Below are 18,106 nucleotides of genomic sequence, written 5' to 3'. Positions count from 1 at the left end.
TTTTCCTTTCACAACTGTTTATTTAATTAATAAATCTCAAAGATGAGTGTTATGCCAACACTGTTACTCAGTCAATGCAACAATGCAGGTTGAGTTCCGTTGTAGCAGATGGTTGTAGGCTAAGTTAGCAAAGTAAAATAAGCCAGGGAGAGTGCATTTGATGCTCATGATGGATGACCAGCATCATTATGAACTGGTCGCAGACCCCCGGGACGTCCTTGGTCACGGCTTCCCTTGTGCAATAATTTACAGCAAATCAACTGACGCTACAATAAACACAATCAAATTAGCGGTAAACTTGAATGTCAACAAACTACGATTGTAATTGTTTGATTGTTGTCCTGTTATCCATGAAGCACATTCACAAATAAATCAAACGTTTTTGCTGCGAAGTCACTTTGAAGAGTAATCTAGGCCTACTGTTTATGATGGTTTTCCCCTTTGATCAGTAGCTAAATACTCAAATAACCGTTAATACTTTGACAAATGAAAAAAAAAGAAAGATTAAGAACCTTTGACAAAAAACAAAAGCTCCACATTATAAATTTACAAATATGTCACCCATTCACGGTCAAAGTGGAACATTCTCATGCTGAGATATGTAGCTAGTCGAAAAATGAGTCCTCAAAGAGCATTGATCATATGACATCGGAACCAAACTGATGTTTTCACATGCCTTTAAATACACCCTCAAAAAAGAAACTCTTTACTGCCTTAACCCTTGTGTTATCTTCGGGTCGTTCTGACCCATCAGTCATTGTGACCCACCGTCGTATTGCGACAACTTTACCGCATACAAAAACAAAGTGAAGCATTTTCTTTTAACCGTTGGGCTGTCTCAGACCCCCCACATTGCGAAGGTTAAAAGAAAATTATTTTTATTTGTTTTTGTATTGGGTAAAATTGGGTAAACACAACGATGGTTCGTTATGAACCTTTGGGTCATGTGACCCGAAGGCAGCACGAGGGTTAAGCACAAATCAGATCGGAATCGACTTTCATAATATGCTTGTTCTTACAATATTTGTGTCAATTATTTTCATTGTTAAATTAAACATAAGTTAAATAAATAAGAAGCTTTTTTCTCTCCAAATGAAACACCATTGGTTGTTATATTAAAGTAGCTGTTGTTAGTATCAGTAACTCCTGCTAAATGCATAAATATATATGTAACTCTGATGGAAGCCTGATATATCATGCAAGTGATGTTTTCCATTATCTGGATTACAATCAAAACAGCGCAAAATAAAAAATCCAATGATGTCGTCTTAGTTTAAAAATCAAAATGTCCTTTTTTGTATTTACAGCTTCTATCAGGTCCGCAATCCATTAGCTCAAGCCTTTTCCTTGGCTATTATATGTGTGTTGCGTACGCACCATGCTAAAACGACTGGGATATGTCAATTTACTGTTGCAGCTACTGGGTCACTGGGGGAAGGGGAAGTGGGTAGCTTATGGCATTGAAATGTACTGTACATGATGTCGATGGCTGGTGGGGGCTCAGAGAAGAAAAAAACAGATATACATATGAAGACAGAGAAAGAAAAAGAGAGAGAGAAAGAGGTAAAGAGGAAGAATGAAGGGCGTATTTATAGAGCGTGGTGTGCAGAGACAGTAAAGTAGGACTAAAGAGATATGGACAGGAGGGGGAAAAGGATGGAGAATAGGGGGCTCGTGGACAGAGGGATCACAGAAGAGGGAAGTGAAGAGGTTAGTATTCCTCCTGGTCCAGATGGGCCTGTTCATCAAGGCCATCATCGTCTGGGGCTGCAAACCCGTCCTGAGACACAAACAGGAAGAGACAGCGCTCAGTGTTCGCGACCTCCGACCCCCCCACCCCTTTCATGACAAACTGTTCATCAGGAATTCAACTATCACTACCTGTCACAGTATTATTCTCATTGGATGCCTGATGAAGTGCAGTTCAATTCAGACCAGGAGTTTATTCTTGTGTACCTCTGTAGCGTAGAGAATGTCGATTATCCTGCTGAGGATGGGGTTACTTTCACTCTCGTTCTCCTGGCAGATCAGCTCGATATCTCTTAGTTTGCTGAAGTAGAAATCGCGTTCTTTCTCCAGGCCATCCACAGTCAACTTCAGCTCCATCAACTACGTAGGGTAAGATAATAAAAGTCCTTTAAAACAGGAGAGAGTGGGCAGTTACAGATATTGCAGATATAGTTGTTTTGTCCCTGTTTTCCTCCAGGAGCCTGTAGATCATCGTTTGTCTTTGTACATCTGTGAACTTACCTTTCTTCAAGTACCTACCTGACACACCATGATGGGCAAAACGTATATATAGTATACTATTTTTGAACTACACTATGCTATACCGTACTAAGTTTTGACTGATAAGTTTAGTATCCATAGCAGAGTGCTATGCTCTAGTTTAGTCTAGTATTGTACCGTAAGCATACTGGAGAGATCATACATACAGTATTATGTTTCCAGAGTGTACGTATTCCCTCCACTTTTCAGTTTCCCTGTTTGTTCATGTTTAAGCTCAAACAGGAGAAGGTAAACTCATGTGGGAACCTTGATACACACTCCACATCCTACAGAACCACCACATACTCATATTAAATAGATATGTGCCATCAGCCTGCTCTCAAAACCCAACTGGATATGTGCCATGTCAGGTAACCTCTGTAACAGGTGTGTTACAGGTGACTGGTGTGTGTCAGGTGACAGGTGAGTGTCAGGTGACCCTTGTAACAGGTGTGTGTCAGGTGACAGGTGTGTATCAGGTGACAGGTGTATGTCAGGTGACCCTTGTAACAGGTGTGTGTCAGGTGACCCCTCTAACAGGTGTGTGTCAGGTGACCCCTCTAACAGGTGTGTGTCAGGTGACAGGTGTGTATTAGGTGACAGCTGTGTGTCAGTTCACAGGTGTTTGTCAGGTGACAGGTGTGTGTCAGGTGACCCCTGTAACAGGTGTGTGTCAGGTGACAGGTACATGTCAGGTGACAGGTGGGTGTCAGGTGACCCCTATAACAGGTGTGTCATGTGACAGGTGCGTGTCAGGTGACCTGTGTAACAGGTGTGTGTCATGTGACAGGTGTGTTAGGTGACCCCTGTAACAGGTGTGTGTCAGGTAATCTGAGCTGTCTGAGGTAGCAATGCCTCCTTACCCTCCCTGGAACTCTACCTGTTGGTTTAGCTCCAAGATCTCCACATCGCTGCCCCCGTTCCTGGCCAGTGACGGGTTCTTCCTGATGGTCGTGGCGGTCATCACCCGCTGGGGAGTGGGCATGTTTTTGGGAACCGTTGGAGATGTCCTCTGTGGTCCTGGAGGTGTCGGAGAAGGTCAGAGATGATAAGCAGCAGCAGAAACCCAGTGCTTCTTTACTAGGCACACATGCCATCTTGACTGTTGTTATAGCAGCCTACTTTGCAGGGAAGAGGAGTGCCAGCATAGCATGATGTGGTGCCTGTGGTGTTGCTAATGTTGTAATCTGAGGCACTTTACAGTTGATCATTTTAAATCTGGAGCATTGCACTAAAAAAGATATTCTTGTTTTACATGTCATTGTTAGTGCTTTAGATAAAACATGAATGTTTCAGGTACACACTGCAGCATTCTGTTTTGGCATTATTGAGTTGCATTGCATTAGCTGAGGCTTTAAACCTCCGCATCAACAAATGAGACAAATCCACTGACCAACGTCTGAAATCAAGACCTGGTCTGGCTGCACCTCAGAGTCAGCATGAATGTGTTCACCTGAATAATACCAATGCAATGATAAACTACTTCCACGCAAGGCATGTCTGAGACTGAAGCTGAAAACATGACAGGTGTTAGTAGAGCCATCACATTTATCAGTCTAAGTTTCAGAGCAAATCATACACACACAAAAAAAATCTCAGTCATCATCTGGTGCTGTCTCTCCATCTCTAAATATTTCCAAATAAGACTGACAACAAGATTGTTTTTCTGACCAATTGTGTGGTTGGAATGTAAATATGCAAATTGTCATCAACATCACTTTCTGCATTGATTTTCAACCAATCATTGACCCCTCTGAAGCTGCCGCCCCACTTGGGGTTGAGGTGACCCGACCATGACCCAAAGAGACACCATCACATGTGGTGTGCTGCTACTAAAAGCTAGCCGAAACGCTAGCCTAGTGAAATGGACGGCTAGCACAGCAATCATTCTGTGAATCGTGCACACACCAGCGGCGTGCAAGGAGCACTTCTGAGCCATCCAAAGCTCAGGGGAGGGCAAGGTGCAGCGAGGCAGGACCGGGGGTTGGGTTACCTGGGGCTCGCCAAGCTCTCTTGGGTTTGTAGATAAAGTGATCACCTGGATTGGGAGCAGGTGCAACGTCTTGACCCTGCCTGGCTTGTAAAGGGTCGTACTCCTTCCCATCATAGTTGGCGTCAAAGAACTTCTTGAACCACTGAACAAATTCAAAGTTGTCCTGGAACTTTCCTTTTACCAGCTTCTCCACAGGGATTATCTGCAATTGTAAAGAGGTGAGAATGTGAGAATGTTTTGGTGAGTTGATGACACTTGCTGAAGCTCTTATGGGGGGTGGCTTAGCTTCTAATGTTAATTAAGTTATTTCAAAAAGCTGACTTTGTCAACACTCATCCGCTTGAAGGCTGCCTGCAGAACCTTGAAGTTGTGGATGAACTCGTGTTCCAGTTTGGCCTGGAATTTGACCTTCTTTAGAAGCACACAGCCTGGGAAAAGCATATCCATGAACTGGCAATATGCTGCCCCTGGAAGATAGAAAAAGAAAAGAGAAATGTGCATATAAATACCTTGACTCAAAATGCCAATTATGACCATAATGATCATAATGTAATTAGTGTTACACAGTGTTACACAGTGTTACACAGTGTCCTCTAAAAATAACAGGTACTCAGTTAGTTGGTTTAATATTCAACTAAACAAGGTTATAAGAAAACTTCTCCAGTTGGATCAGAGGACCTACCAGAGCACATCTGTTCAATCTTGGTGTAGGAGAGGTGCAAGGAGTCATTGACCCACGCAAGCATGTCATGTCTGCTGAGGTTGTCAATGGACACGGATGTAGCATACACATTTACGGCCATACCCTTCCTGAAACAAACAAAACCACCAATTATTTATTTCAAAAACCAAACATAAATGTATATACTTATAGACGGTATATCTGGTATAATTACACTGTGGGAAAGGACTGTGGTTAGGCCAAGACCACTGTAATACAATCAGATTAGAAAGTATTGTAATTAAATGTTCAAGAAAACCCCCTACATCCCCATACATCTGTATTATTCCTTGGGAATATACTGGCTGACTTCATATAAATTACTTGGCGTTGTACTGTTGTTAAAGCGCTCTGAAAGCACAGTTATGAGACAGTGAAATTCATCTACTGAATCATTTGAGACACAAAAACCTTTGGACACAATAGGGTTGAAGCTATTATATGACCCAAGTCGAATAGGCTAATGTATTTCGAATATCTTATCTGCATAGTTGGTTGTCAGCAGCCTATCAATCATTTCAGCATCCTTCGCTGGCATAGCGACATAGTACAATAGTCTGCACATGCAACTCGCAGTAGCACAGTAGCACTTTCTGTCTAAATCGTGCACCGTACAATTAGATCTCTGAAGTCTATATTAATAGCTTTGGTTCAATTCCGAGCATGGTATTTGACCCTTGAGTCTGCAGGTTAACATTGATCAAAATATGAAATATCGTCCCATTTAAGAATCATGTAGTCTGGGAAAGAAGTCATTATTCTCATGAAGCCTTATCCCGACTAACTGCCTATAGGCCTTTAAAGGGCCGTATGAGCGCTAAAAGTGAGCATTTAAAATGTTTTGTAGTCTGAAACATATTAAGTGGCAATTGGGCGTTTTCTGGTCGTTTAGAGAACAATACATTAGCCCATGCATTTATTGGTTCGGGTGTGAAAACCCGCAACATTGTTGCTACGGAGCGGCCCCCTCTACAGGCCTCTGACCAGGTTACCTCACACTCACTACAGGCGAAATATCCTCGCAGAATTGGAATGACACAATGCTGTCTTGCTCATTACAAATAAACGAATTAATGTCATTTGGAATTGGTAAATTGTTCAAGTAATTTCCAATAGGCCAAATTCACTCATTACTCACTGTATTCCAGTGCTCTCTTTCTGTTTTTATCACGCTGGCAGTATTCCTAATGCCAATACCCGTCGCTGCCGTCGTTGCCAGATTCTGCGCTGTGCAGTGGTTAGTAACGAGACGCCCCCTACGCTACAGCCGCTCGGTCTGCAACAATCCATGACCCAATGCGCCTGCGCCCGGCTCCATGCTGTTAGAAGTGGCACATAAATAGGACTTTTCCTGCTAAACAACACGTGCCTGGCTGCGGCCGGCAATATCGGTGGCCTCATCCAGTTGGACTTGAACATTTCTTAATGTTCAACTAAATGACGTAATCTGACAAGTAGGCTGAGCCAAGCCAAATTTCCTCAACCAAGAATAAGACAATGTCAAACAGACATTTCAGTGTGGTTTATTTGCACTCAATCATGTGGTAAAGAGCTGCAAGACATAAGATAAAATAAAGCACAATCCAGAACACATTATTTAGCACCGGTAGGACTTCTACACTGCAGTTTTTTTATCGGAAGTATATTGTGCAATGATAAACAACATGAAATAAAAAGATTATTCTCCAGAATGAGATTAAATGACAGTGGATGATGACGTATTACTGAATAGCATTAGTGTGTTTCTTTGTTCTAACACTTGAACAAGCATACCTTAGTTACACTGTTATACTGAAAGACATTGAATGGCATACAGGGAGAGTTTTCTGACATTGTTTGGATCCATTGTCAGTATGTTTGTGTTTCCAGTTCACAGTGGTGTTATGTTGGACAATGTCAATCAACAGATATAACAGTCAGGCAATTCAGTGCAAAGCCAAAAGTACTGAATTGTAAAAAGTGCTAACGGTGTAAATAGAATCACTAGTTACAACAGAAGAACGCTCAACAGATTCCAGAATCCTTATAAAGTCCATAATGTGCATGGTTCTTTCGGACCTAGCAAGAGTTCCGTTCTAGAAACCTGTGGACCTGAAAGAGATTCTATTTTCACCACTGGGTTCTTCAATTGTTAAATATTCTACATAACGCATGTTTTCTTTTTTGTAAGAGGTTCCAATAAGTAGTACCTGCTCATGTGGATACTGTAAGACTTCACTGATTAGGAAAAAGGCCTTTGAAGGTGAGGCTTTCTGCTTGTGGAGGATGATGACCATGAGCACTTTTGCACAGAATGCTGCTTAACTGTAGTAACATCAGTGCTTGGGAGAGGAAGGGTTCTATGCCACAATGCACAGCAAACAGCAGCATAGGTGCATTCACATTGTAGGGAGAGAATGACAGGGACAAGTACACTAACAAAGCTGTAAACAGTTAGTGGAAGTCTGAATGAGCTACGCTGAGGACAGTGTGCTCTTGGACTAGTTTGTTGACACACTTTCTAGGTCCACATTCCATGTACTATGGAAGCAGGAAGCAGGCAGTGCTACTAAAGTGAATGACGTCTCGAAAAAATACATGATAACAGAAATAAATAAACCATGTGTAAAATAATCCACATTTCAATATTCTAAAATGTTTCACACAATGTACTGAGATATTCATGGTGTTTCATGTCAACACCATTGTATATCTAACCACGTTTCACTAATGGTTGTACTCTGTATAAAAACTCACGTCTAGACACATAAAAACTATGTCAAAAGGCAGCTAAGTAGTACATGATGCAGTGCAATATTGTAGATATAACAGTGAGGTAAAACAATATTATCAGATCAAGTCCAACCCCCTTAGCCCTGTAACTATTAGTGTAATGACACACCCTGATCTGAATCCACATCAGTTAATGACAGCTTGTTAGTTGCTGCTTTCATTTGGTTTAGATGCTTCCAACAACGTGTTAGATTATTTTTTCTTTGTGAGGTTTTATCTCAATTTTGTTCGAATTTCTATGGTTAGCTTAATTTCCAACATTAGTGTCGCAACGCCATGTGACGTTGCACTTATGTCATGTACAGTAAAGAACCGTGCTCAGTTTAAATAAAATGTGACACTTTTCACTATGCATTCAGAAAGAAAGAGAGACAGGAAAAAGTAAACAGAAAGAGAGACAGAGAAAGTGAGAGACAGACAGACAGACAGAGAGAGAATGTTTTCTTGGTTGGCCATTGATATCCTTCAGGCTTTATTCTTCCTTCTTGGTTGAGATCTGGCTGCTGATTGGTTGAACCCAGGCTGGTTCCAGATTACCAGATCCCACTGGATCTACCTCCTGGGGGCGCCAGGATCCTTGCAGAGGATCTCTTTGGAATCTTGTCATCAAACTGGGCTCCTGTGTAGAGTGTGGAAGGTTCAGTTAACATTCAGTACTTTGTGGTGTGAAACAGCAAGTGCAACAATTAACAGGTGCAGTGCATCATGCCTTCAGTTGGATAGATAATAAGTACCAGGTTATCCTAGTAGTAAAAGCTAAAAATTCTTTGTTAATGGCAACTCTATTAGTTACTGTTATAATTTTCACCCCTCCCGAACAAGCTAAAAAGCAGAGTGCCCCTTGGATGAAACTATACCGGATGGTCTCTTTTTCCTATGCCTATAGATAGTACTATAGTAGACTACTACACATACTAGACATATGGTGTACTAGACGATACACATGATGGACTATGCTTGTATGCGTGTCTCATCGCCGGACAGAGCAGGGGGATGTCTGGTGTTACCAGAGAGGCTGAAGCTGGACTCATGGAGGTCGCGGAGCCCTCCGTGTCTGGTGCAGGCACGCGTTGGGGTGTCCAGGTCGTCCAGGCCACAGTCCTTCCTGCCTGAGTTGTTCACCACAGCTACATCCCCCACGTAGGGCTCACGCTCCACAGCTTTCACAGCCTGGCACTGCGGGGTCACGCACGCACGCAGAAAAACACGTACGCACACACACGTGTGTACACACAACAATGAACACATGTTTATTATACACTCTGATAACACCCTACTATTACAATAGTACATAAATACAATTAAATAACAAAATGTGTATTTTGTGGATCACTTGATACCTTCTCCCTCTGGACCATCTTCTTGTACAGGTAGTCTGGGAATGTTCGGAGAGGGTAGAACTTTCCAGAACCTTCAGAACACGTGAAGACGCCGTTTTCATAGACCAGTCGACCGCGGCTGATGGTGACCAGGGGAACCCCATGACAGCGAAGACCCTCGTACAGGTTCATGTCTCCTCCCTGGAGCTGTGTGTCCACAGAGATGGTCCTGGAAACAGAGAGAACAAACAGCCTCACACTCACATCCCAAAGAACTACAACAAGAACACCACCAACATAACAACCACCACAGGAGCAGGTTCCCTACTTGGTGCTCTCAGGGTCCCAGACCACCAGGTCAGCATCGGCCCCAGGGATGATCCTGCCCTTCCGGGGGTACAGGTTATAGATCTTGGCAGCGTTGGAGCTGGTCACAGCTACAAACTGGTTCTCGTCCATTTTGCCTCCAACCTGAGATGAGACTGATATTAGATAGAGATATTCCAGCCACAACAAATTATGTATCAAACCTGTTGTGTTCAATGTATTTCTATTCTTGTAAAAATTCTCAACTGACTTTGCTGCATTTATAAAGGTGTATTTATAAAGGTTGATAATGATACAATGTCCTCTAAAAGTTTTAGTTCTCTATACCAGCATCTTAAAAAGAGGTATACAAACGTTGTAATGTATTATAATAATAATACATCGGTGTTATTAGTTATTAAGACAATACAAAGGTTCCATTCAAATTCATGATAATATATTATTATTATTATATATATTATTATATATTAAAAATATCATTAATTATTCATGTTACCACTCCTCTCTCCCACATGACGCTCATGCGATCCTGGATTCCCGGGACGCCGTGGGGGATCTTGGTGAAGTCGTCCTTGCCCATGGCTTTCTGCTTGACGGTGAAAGGACGGTGGTCTGACGCCACAGCGTTGAGGGTGTCACTGCATTCACACAGGCAACGAGAGAACAGCCCAGTCAGAATGGCCACGGAGGACTCGGAGGCATGGGGTTTGTGTCACAGAAACCACTGTGCGTAGGTTGTCTGACTCTCAGCTTGTTTTGTCATGAAAAATCTCCAACTACTAGCTGTGTCAGCCGGGATCAGAAAGGAATGACCCTGACTCCTTGACCTAACAAGAGAGCTGCATGTTGAAGTGTGCACCCCAGGGCCTGACAGGTTACACTTACTTGGCCAGCAGACTCATCAGGTAGTTAGGGGTGTTGGGGTCCAGGCGTATGGGCGGAACCGTCACGTAGGCGGCAGCATGGGCCCAGTCCTGGTGGTAGTACTGGAGCCCGTTCAGCACGGCATGCGCCGTGGTCGTCTCCCCGTGGACCACCTTACCTGGCGGGAACAGAGGAGGCAGAGATTCAGGAGCAGCGATGCAGGCGGCTCCTCTGCTTGTCTCTACAGTCCCAGTCTCCCTTCCTTCCAGGGTTTGGATCTTAGGTTTCTATGTGTGTCTTTTACTTATTCTGTGATTGTGCACCTTGGAAGGACACCTGAACACTTGAATTTCCTTTGGGCTGAATTAAGACAATTTAACGTAACTGGGTCCTGTGGAAGAAATTGGGATTTCCTGTGTGCTTACACTAATCACTAATCAATAGAACTAGTCATTGGATACTAGTTAGTACGTTTATCATGTAAGCTTGCTATTAATAACAGTATATTGTGTCTATGTGTCAGGTTAATAGATGTTCGGGGTCAGGAGAAAGTACTGGCTAAACGGTCCTTGTCATGACTACAAGGAGAGCTCCAACTATGAACTCTCTAGTGTGAGAGTTGTCATGTGTTGGGAGCAGTGAATCTTTATCTCTGAGACTGTTGTAAACGTCATTCCTGCCTGACTGTCACAATCTATGTTTACATTCTTGTGCCCTATTAAAGATGGTCCTTTGGCTTTCGGAGCTGAGAGAGACCTGGTTGAGACCTAAGCTTGGTGTTGTGTTGTCATTTATGGTCAGAAGACTGGTTTTCTCTCCCAATCTGCAGATTGATAAATACTTAGTAAAAATCCAGAACTCAACTGAACTTAGTCACTCCGTTTATGAAGAGACGGACAAAACACTTTCTTCATCAGTCCTCAGATATAGAAACGTCACTGAACCTCTCAGAAATACAATTTCAGCCGGCTATGACGTAAAGCCAGCAATTTCAAAGGCGTGGTACCTAAAAAGTGAAGGGATCTGCACTTTAATCTAACTGCGTTAAAGGGGTACTATGCTGGCTTGGTACCTGAAAGGAAGCTGTTAGAGGGTTGTGAAGTGTGCGACATGAGGCGAGGCTGCAGCCTTACCCTGCATCTTGGCAGTGGCCACAACGTCTCCCGCAGACATGCTGGACACGTTGACCAGGTAGATGGGGCAGTGGGCCTGCAAGGGAATCACAACCACAACCACAACCACAACCACACACTGAGCAACTTGTGGGGGATTCATGCATTCTTAACGAGAGAAAAATACAAGCTTTTGTCAGCTCGTTTTAGCCATTGAGGTCTGAGAACTCACCCTGTTAGCGATGGTTATGGCCCTGTGAGTGGCCTCAGCCTCCAGCTGGTTAAAGATCCGAAGATAATGGAGAAAGGACATTAATTATGAATGAAGGCTGATGCCCCGATGAAAGGGCTGGGTGTAATTACGAATGTGAACTGTATTTATGAATCCATTGAAGGACAGCAGAGATACAGTACACAATGAGCCATTCAATTAAAATATTTGGATTAGGTGTCAAATTTCCATGAAGCCGATTTAAATCATTTAAACTGGAATCTAATGGTTCTAATTGTATTTTGTGAATGGAAACATTTGGTTTAGTGGACATTTGACATTTGTCAAAATATGTTAATTCAACAATTTAATAATGTAGGATCTACTGAAAGTAGAATATAAGAAAATATTTAAATCTTCCCAATATTATAGAAAAAATCTAAATATTCTTTACATTAATTTAATACATATATTTGATTTTAAATTGTGTGCTTCACCTCTTCAGGTCTGCTGATCTCAATGCCCTCAGGTCCACTAATGCCCAGGTCCAGGGCTTCCTTGGCACCCTGGAAACACACAAACACTGAAGAGCCTGACATCTATCAACACCCTTCCTATAGAATCTTCGTCAGATTGGAAGAATGTTTGCCAGCTCACCACTATAATAATATAATAATGTGTGTATGTGCTAGCTCTCCTGTTAACTTATTCTGTAACTGCACACAATGTTAACTGAACACTTGAATTCCATTTGGGGTAAATAAAGTGAATTGAATTCAATAAAAAAAGTGTCATGTTATTAATTTGATGTCAGTGATCTATGATTGTGGGTTTAAAAACATCATAAAAACGTGTCATCAAAGAGATGGCTGTGATCTGTGCTCTCTTCACCTCGGCCACCAGCTCTCCGTTCTCGGCGTGGACCCTGGCCACGGCCCCGATGTCCTTGCAGTTCTGCAGCGCCTGGAAGAGCTCGCTGTCCCTCAGCATGAACATGTCCTTATAGGCCATGAACATCTGGAAGGAGTTGACCCCTTTCTCTCGCACCAGGGCCTCCATCTCAGCTCTCACCTGCAGCGTACACAGACAACTGAATATCATCTCACAGCTAAACATCCCCGAAAAAATGCTAGATAATATTCATTTGATCCTATATAAGCACAGTAAACCTACTACATAATTACAGTAAAGTTCCCAGATAATCTCTGTAAAGTGACTACATGACCGATAACAGGAAATCTCAGAAAGGTTACTTGGTATCAACCGATTGACACTAGATAATCATAGTAAAGTGTGTAGGCTAGGGGACCAGTACCTTGGGGCCCCACCAGGTGACCCCCATGTGCAGAGCATAGTCACAGCAGGCTTTAGGGTCGGCCAGGGACCGACACTTCTCATAGGCCTCCAGGAGGGACTCATTCTTCTCAGGCAGGACGTGTCCAATAACCATGGTGGTGCCTCCAGCCAGAGCTGCCTATTGGTTCACACAGACAGAGGACACACCCATTAAGACAAATCGGTATCATTCACACGACAAATCGCAATGTCAGGTCTGGTTAACTATCAAAGAACCACCAGTCACATCAATTACCAGGGACAAATCATGTAAACAGTACACTGGCTTTAACAATAAATAATTAGCATTGTCAGTTACTCTGCAGGTTTATGATAATGTTTATTTGCTGGGCGGGTGATGAGACAGGTGATAAGGGAAGCACATAAAAGCCCATTAATAAAGGCAGACCTCCACAGGGAATAAGGAGCAACTCAGCCATAATGAGCTGCATGACTGTCACAATTTATTACCAGTGGTTCTATTAGTCAACCAATGGGTATCAACGGCAGAATCTGTGAATGAACAGCATTCTGATTCATATTGATTAAGGATTCAGCTTTTATAGGACAAATTACATCATGCCTCCAATGCAAATCACGCTCTAGAAATATACAACAAAACATTCTTACAGCACAATGAGAAACCCTGGTTCCCAGGGATACAAGTACAAATCTCTTATGTAAAAATAATAATAATACTACACAGCTCAGACTGCTTGTGTGTGTGTGTGTGTGTGTGTGTGTGTGTGTGTGTGTGTGTGTGTGTGAATATGTGCACCAGAGAGCATCTGGCAGCTGACACTAGAGACTGGAGTAGTGTCTGCTAAGGGGAGGGGGTTTGTGTCTGAGAGCGTATTGTCTCCAAACACAATGGCATGAGTGAAAAGGCTTTGCAGCAGTCTTTGCAGCAGCCCCCCGGTCACCATGGAAACAGAGACCGATCTACATGTGCCTCTCCCTTGGCGTCCAGGGACGCAGCAGCAGGGGAGGGATGAGTGTGGAGGGCCAAGGGGGGTGATGAAGAATGATGGAGGTGGTTGGGGGGTGGAGGGATGAGGAGGAGTGGTGGGGGTCAGGAGGGATTAGGAGGGATGGTGTGGGTGAGGAGGGATGGTGGGGGTGGTGGGGGTGAGGAGAAATGGTGGGGGTGAGGAGGGATGAGGAGGGATGGTGGGGGTGAGGAGAGATGGTGGGGGTGAGGAGGGATGAGGAGGGATGGTGGGGGTGAGGAGAGATGGTGGGGGTGAGGAGGGATGGTGGGGGTGAGGAGGGATGAGGAAGGATGAGAAGGAATGGTGGGGGTGAGGAGGGATGAGGAGGGATATTGGGGGTGGTGGGGTTGAGGAGGGATGAGGAGGGATGGTGGGGTTGAGGAGGGATGAGGAGGGATGGTGGGGGCAGTCTGGGATACCCCCAGATGACCTGTCTATCCAGCCTCCATCTTGGTTCCAGTCTGATGACTAGCTGACCGTGCCAGGTCTGCCCAGACAGTCACGTGAAAATACATAGTATATATATATATATATATTAAAAAAATATCTGAGACACCGAAAACAACTCAAGTAAATTCCCAAGTGATTAAGAAAGTAATTGATTGATGTAACCAAGTCAACTGTTATTCAATACTTATACTATATAGCGGTTTTGTGTCTAGGCTCACAGTACTCAGCCCTGGTCCTGTTCCCTGAGGGCTCAGATCAGTTGATCTGATCCCTCCCTCCTTCCCTCCATCCCTACCTTGGTGCCGCTGTAGTAGTCATCAGCAGTGGTGGCGTTCATGAAGCTCTGCTGCAGGTGCACGCTGGTGTCGATGCCCCCTGGGAGGACCAGCTTCCCAGAGGCGTCGATCACCTTGGCCCCACCCGGGATCATCAGCTCTTTGCCCACCTGCTGCACGATGCCGTTCTCCACGTACACATCCGCCTCCTGGGTGAAGTCATCGTTTACCACCTTGCCACCCTTGATCAGGATCCGCACCATTGCTGAGCTGGAAGACATGGTTCTAGAACAAGAGGAGAGATGGTTCCAGAATGAGAGAAGACATGGTTCTAGAACGAGAGAAGACATGGTTCTAGAACGAGAGAAGATGTGGTTCTACAACGAGAGAAGATGTGGTTCTAGAATGAGGAAAGACAGTTATAGAACGAGCGAAGACATTGTTCTAGAACAAGGTAAGACATGAGAGAGAAGATGTGGTTCTACAACTAATGCATACATGGTTCTAGAACAAGAGGCGATTTGATTCTAAAATGTCAGGAGACATGGTTCTGGAATGAGAGAAGAGTTTGTTCTAGAACACGGTTATCCATAGTTACAGAATTAGAGCAGTGAGTTACTTAAAAATAGTAAATACAAAAATATTTTTGTAGTAAGTTCATAACTCAAGTTCATAACTCATAACTTAATAAAGTTTTTGAGTGTGTATACAAAGTTATCAGCTATTGTATCTCTGTGGATACCATCACGCAATTTTATCTCCACAACACCTAACCTCTACTGTACCAACACTACCACACACCTCTACTGTACCAACACTACCAACCAAACCATCTACACTACTGCTATACTACAACTATTTTTGTGGTAATAAGTGCTCCGGTCAATTTGGGTCGAGTCCTTATACAGACAAAATACAACAATAAAAACAATCAATAATTTACCTCATCTTTATCAACTGTTTGCAGGCTCGGTCTCGAGGAGAGAATGGTGAGTGGTGCTGACCTCCCTCAGCTAGCAGGTCCAGACTGAGTGACATCAGCCCCACTGACCACAGGCTGTGTCAGACACAGCCTGTGGTCAGTGGGGCTAGCAGCCCTAGGCTAGCTGGGCTGGAACTACAGTGATCAGTAATGAATACAATGATGTATTCATTACTGATTCCTACAGAACAAATCACCACTTTAAATTCTATCAAATACAAATGAGAAACTCTTCTTTGTGTGTATGTGTGTGTCTGTGGTGTAGTGTGGTGAGTGTATGTGTGTGTGTGTGTGTGGGGGGGGGGATCGGTGGGTGTGAAGACACTACAGTAGGCATGTGGGTGTGTATCATGCGTACTTGTGTGGGTGCGGCCACTTTACCGCATGGTCATGGTCCCAGATTTGATGCTGAGATAATTTTTAAGATGGCACATATACTCACAGACAGACCCAGCTACCAGACTGCTTGCTGCAGAACTGGAGCAGACACAGACACAACTTATGTCTAAAACTTCCTTTTTAGACAGGGAGCAAATATGTCTATCTCTAGTAATTGTTTTACATAATCTATTCTAACCAAGTTAAGTATGAATTAAAAACAAATGAGAAATATGTATTAATACATCCATCCATCTATTAATAGTCTAAAACAAAGATCCGTGAAAAATGGGGTTTCGTAAAATGTAATGGCGAGATAAAACAAATGAATAATTCACAAAACGATAGGCTACTCAGCATGTCAACAAAACATTACATTGCAAATATTTATATTCGAGGTAAGATAACTGGTCTCATACTGTATTTTAAAGTACGGTTTCATCATCAGTCAACAATTTATACATGAAATCATTGCACCGATGAAGACACATCCCACCAGTACGACTTGACACAAAGAAACTGGTCCCCTTCCTAATAGGTAGGCTGCATACTGTAGTATCGGCTAATCAAAACTGGGCTGCACCCTAACACTGCTAGCCTACTTCCTTCTAATCAGTTAAGAAAATATATGCTACTGCAGGTGATCTGATTCAATCGTATTTTAAGGATTTGGAAACTAATTTCCCCCATGCTCCTTAACAAAAGACACGAGAGATGGTGGCAGACATAGAATGAATCAGGAAAAAGGGTAGACATGTACTTATTTTCGACGGGGGCTTGTGAGACAAAGTGTCCATATAAAGCACCGCTGTAGAACCCCCCCCCCCCCCCCCCCCCTCGTATCACCAACACTCCTAGACCGAGCAAAAGCCGGTTTTACATCAACAAGACCTAGCAGTCTAGCTATTAATCAAGTCCTAGTTGCAACATCCAATAGTCCAGTCAGGATCTTTTAAATCACACATACCTGCTTTTCTGGTCAAGTGCTCCAAACGCCCTTTTTGTTACTTTACAATATCCAATGCAAAATAAATCGTTCAAAGCACTTGCAGGGTAACACCAGATGCTTTCCTGGGACCAGCCGGCGAAACCCCCGTCCTCAGCATCCAAGGCGTGCGACGGTGGAGATGCTCCAATCACCTGCAATGAATGTTGCCCTGGTAGCCAAAGAAACCAATCACTTGGCACTCAGGGCGTGTCCGCATGGTGGAGGCTGTACCATTATTGTAGGAAGTGGGTGTGAACTGTGAATCGGGGAAGGGATTGCTTAGTGAGGCCAGAAAGTTTTGGGGGGGAGAAGAAAACCAGTTTGAAAGGAAAGTATAAGTAATAAAACATTTTAATAGATATATCCTGTGGGTATTTTTGTTGTTGCAGTTTTTTTTTATCACTGGGGACTATAAATGACTACAGTGAATGCAGCACTGAGGAATAACAAAGGCATGTTTTTTGAGATGCAATTGTAAGTTCTATGAAGCTGAGCATTAATGGTTCCAAAGTATGTTGGGTGCTGTTGATGCCATCAGCAGCCTACTGGCATGATTATATAAGAACTTTAAGAAAACGTTATGTAATTAATGAAATGAAGAATAACAGAAGCTATCATCCTTTTGCACAAAAACAATACATTTATTCAAGTGTTCTCCAGCACAAGTACATAAGGAGTCTTAATTTTCTCTCTCTGGGCACTAGACATACTGGTAAGTATGGGCTGGAGAATGACTGCTACATTTGCTGTATGCACTGGTCTGAAGAAGAGAAATATAGGTCATAAACAATTATGACACAAAATAAGTCACACAGAGTGTCAGCAGAGATACCAGATATAAAGCTGACCTGGTTGAACAGTGAAATGTGTTGTTGCTGCCCAATCATAACAAAGCATCAAAATCAAGACAACAACTGGAAACACACTGAGGATGATGTGATTGTGATGTGACATGTGATTCCACATGTAGGATTAAGAAGCGGTCAGGAATTAAGCATACATTATGCTACAGTAAAAGTTATTACCAAAAGTTTTTTTTGTCTTTCTTTTTTGTCTGATATTTCCCATTATAAGTACATGGGTTTCCCACAGATAAGCACCAACTACAGCAACTTCTAT

At 43.1% G+C, this 18,106-nt stretch overlaps 2 protein-coding genes across 4 annotated transcripts; both read right to left on the bottom strand.

The window, feature by feature from the left end:
* Window positions 1-6,243, bottom strand: mapre3a (microtubule-associated protein, RP/EB family, member 3a). Of its 2 annotated transcripts, none has more exons than XM_062470129.1 (8): window positions 6,121-6,243; window positions 4,944-5,071; window positions 4,583-4,728; window positions 4,262-4,463; window positions 3,149-3,288; window positions 1,957-2,109; window positions 965-1,780; window positions 1-709 (listed from the first exon to the last, which is right to left on the bottom strand). In XM_062470129.1, exons 2-7 carry the CDS (start codon window positions 5,062-5,064, stop codon window positions 1,712-1,714), a joined length of 831 nt encoding a protein of 276 aa, XP_062326113.1. In that variant the 5' UTR covers window positions 5,065-5,071; window positions 6,121-6,243; the 3' UTR covers window positions 1-709; window positions 965-1,711. The 2 variants fall into 2 exon arrangements, with proteins under 2 accessions (XP_062326113.1, XP_062326114.1); XM_062470130.1 differs by having other exon boundaries at window positions 4,307-4,463.
* A 246-nt stretch (window positions 6,244-6,489) lies between these two features.
* dpysl5a (dihydropyrimidinase like 5a) lies at window positions 6,490-17,111 on the bottom strand. 2 transcript variants are annotated; one of them, XM_062469871.1, is made up of 13 exons: window positions 16,967-17,111; window positions 14,660-14,924; window positions 12,903-13,061; window positions 12,479-12,658; window positions 12,085-12,153; window positions 11,609-11,653; window positions 11,398-11,473; window positions 10,286-10,442; window positions 9,897-10,038; window positions 9,402-9,544; window positions 9,095-9,302; window positions 8,762-8,930; window positions 6,490-8,373 (listed from the first exon to the last, which is right to left on the bottom strand). In XM_062469871.1, exons 2-13 carry the CDS (start codon window positions 14,918-14,920, stop codon window positions 8,288-8,290), a joined length of 1,695 nt encoding a protein of 564 aa, XP_062325855.1. In that variant the 5' UTR covers window positions 14,921-14,924; window positions 16,967-17,111; the 3' UTR covers window positions 6,490-8,287. The 2 variants fall into 2 exon arrangements, with proteins under 2 accessions (XP_062325855.1, XP_062325854.1); XM_062469870.1 differs by lacking the exon at window positions 16,967-17,111 and adding an exon at window positions 15,583-15,699.
* Window positions 17,112-18,106: the final 995 nt, after the last annotated feature.

This window comes from Osmerus eperlanus, chromosome 9 (assembly GCF_963692335.1).
Source record: "Osmerus eperlanus chromosome 9, fOsmEpe2.1, whole genome shotgun sequence".
NCBI lineage: Eukaryota > Metazoa > Chordata > Actinopteri > Osmeriformes > Osmeridae > Osmerus > Osmerus eperlanus.
The sequence above is the reverse complement of the archived record's forward strand: the minus strand, read 5'-3'. Positions and strand labels throughout refer to the sequence as shown.

What these genes read in the sequence shown, in the direction of transcription:
- dpysl5a (XM_062469870.1), bottom strand. Translation starts at nt 15,677, where the DNA reads ATGTCACTCAGTCTGGACCTGCTAGCTGAGGGAGGTCAGCACCACTCA. An exon ending in TCACCTGGTGGGGCCCCAAG is followed by an intron (nt 12,659 to 12,902) that starts GTACTGGTCCCC and finishes TGTACGCTGCAG; the next exon opens with GTGAGAGCTGAGATGGAGGC. An exon ending in GTCCAGCTTCAGCCTCTCTG is followed by an intron (nt 8,374 to 8,761) that starts GTAACACCAGAC and finishes CACTCTACACAG; the next exon opens with GAGCCCAGTTTGATGACAAG.
- mapre3a (XM_062470129.1), bottom strand. Translation starts at nt 5,064, where the DNA reads ATGGCCGTAAATGTGTATGCTACATCCGTGTCCATTGACAACCTCAGC. An exon ending in GATTGAACAGATGTGCTCTG is followed by an intron (nt 4,729 to 4,943) that starts GTAGGTCCTCTG and finishes TCTATCTTCCAG; the next exon opens with GGGCAGCATATTGCCAGTTC. An exon ending in AGCGGATGAGTGTTGACAAA is followed by an intron (nt 4,464 to 4,582) that starts GTCAGCTTTTTG and finishes TTACAATTGCAG; the next exon opens with ATAATCCCTGTGGAGAAGCT.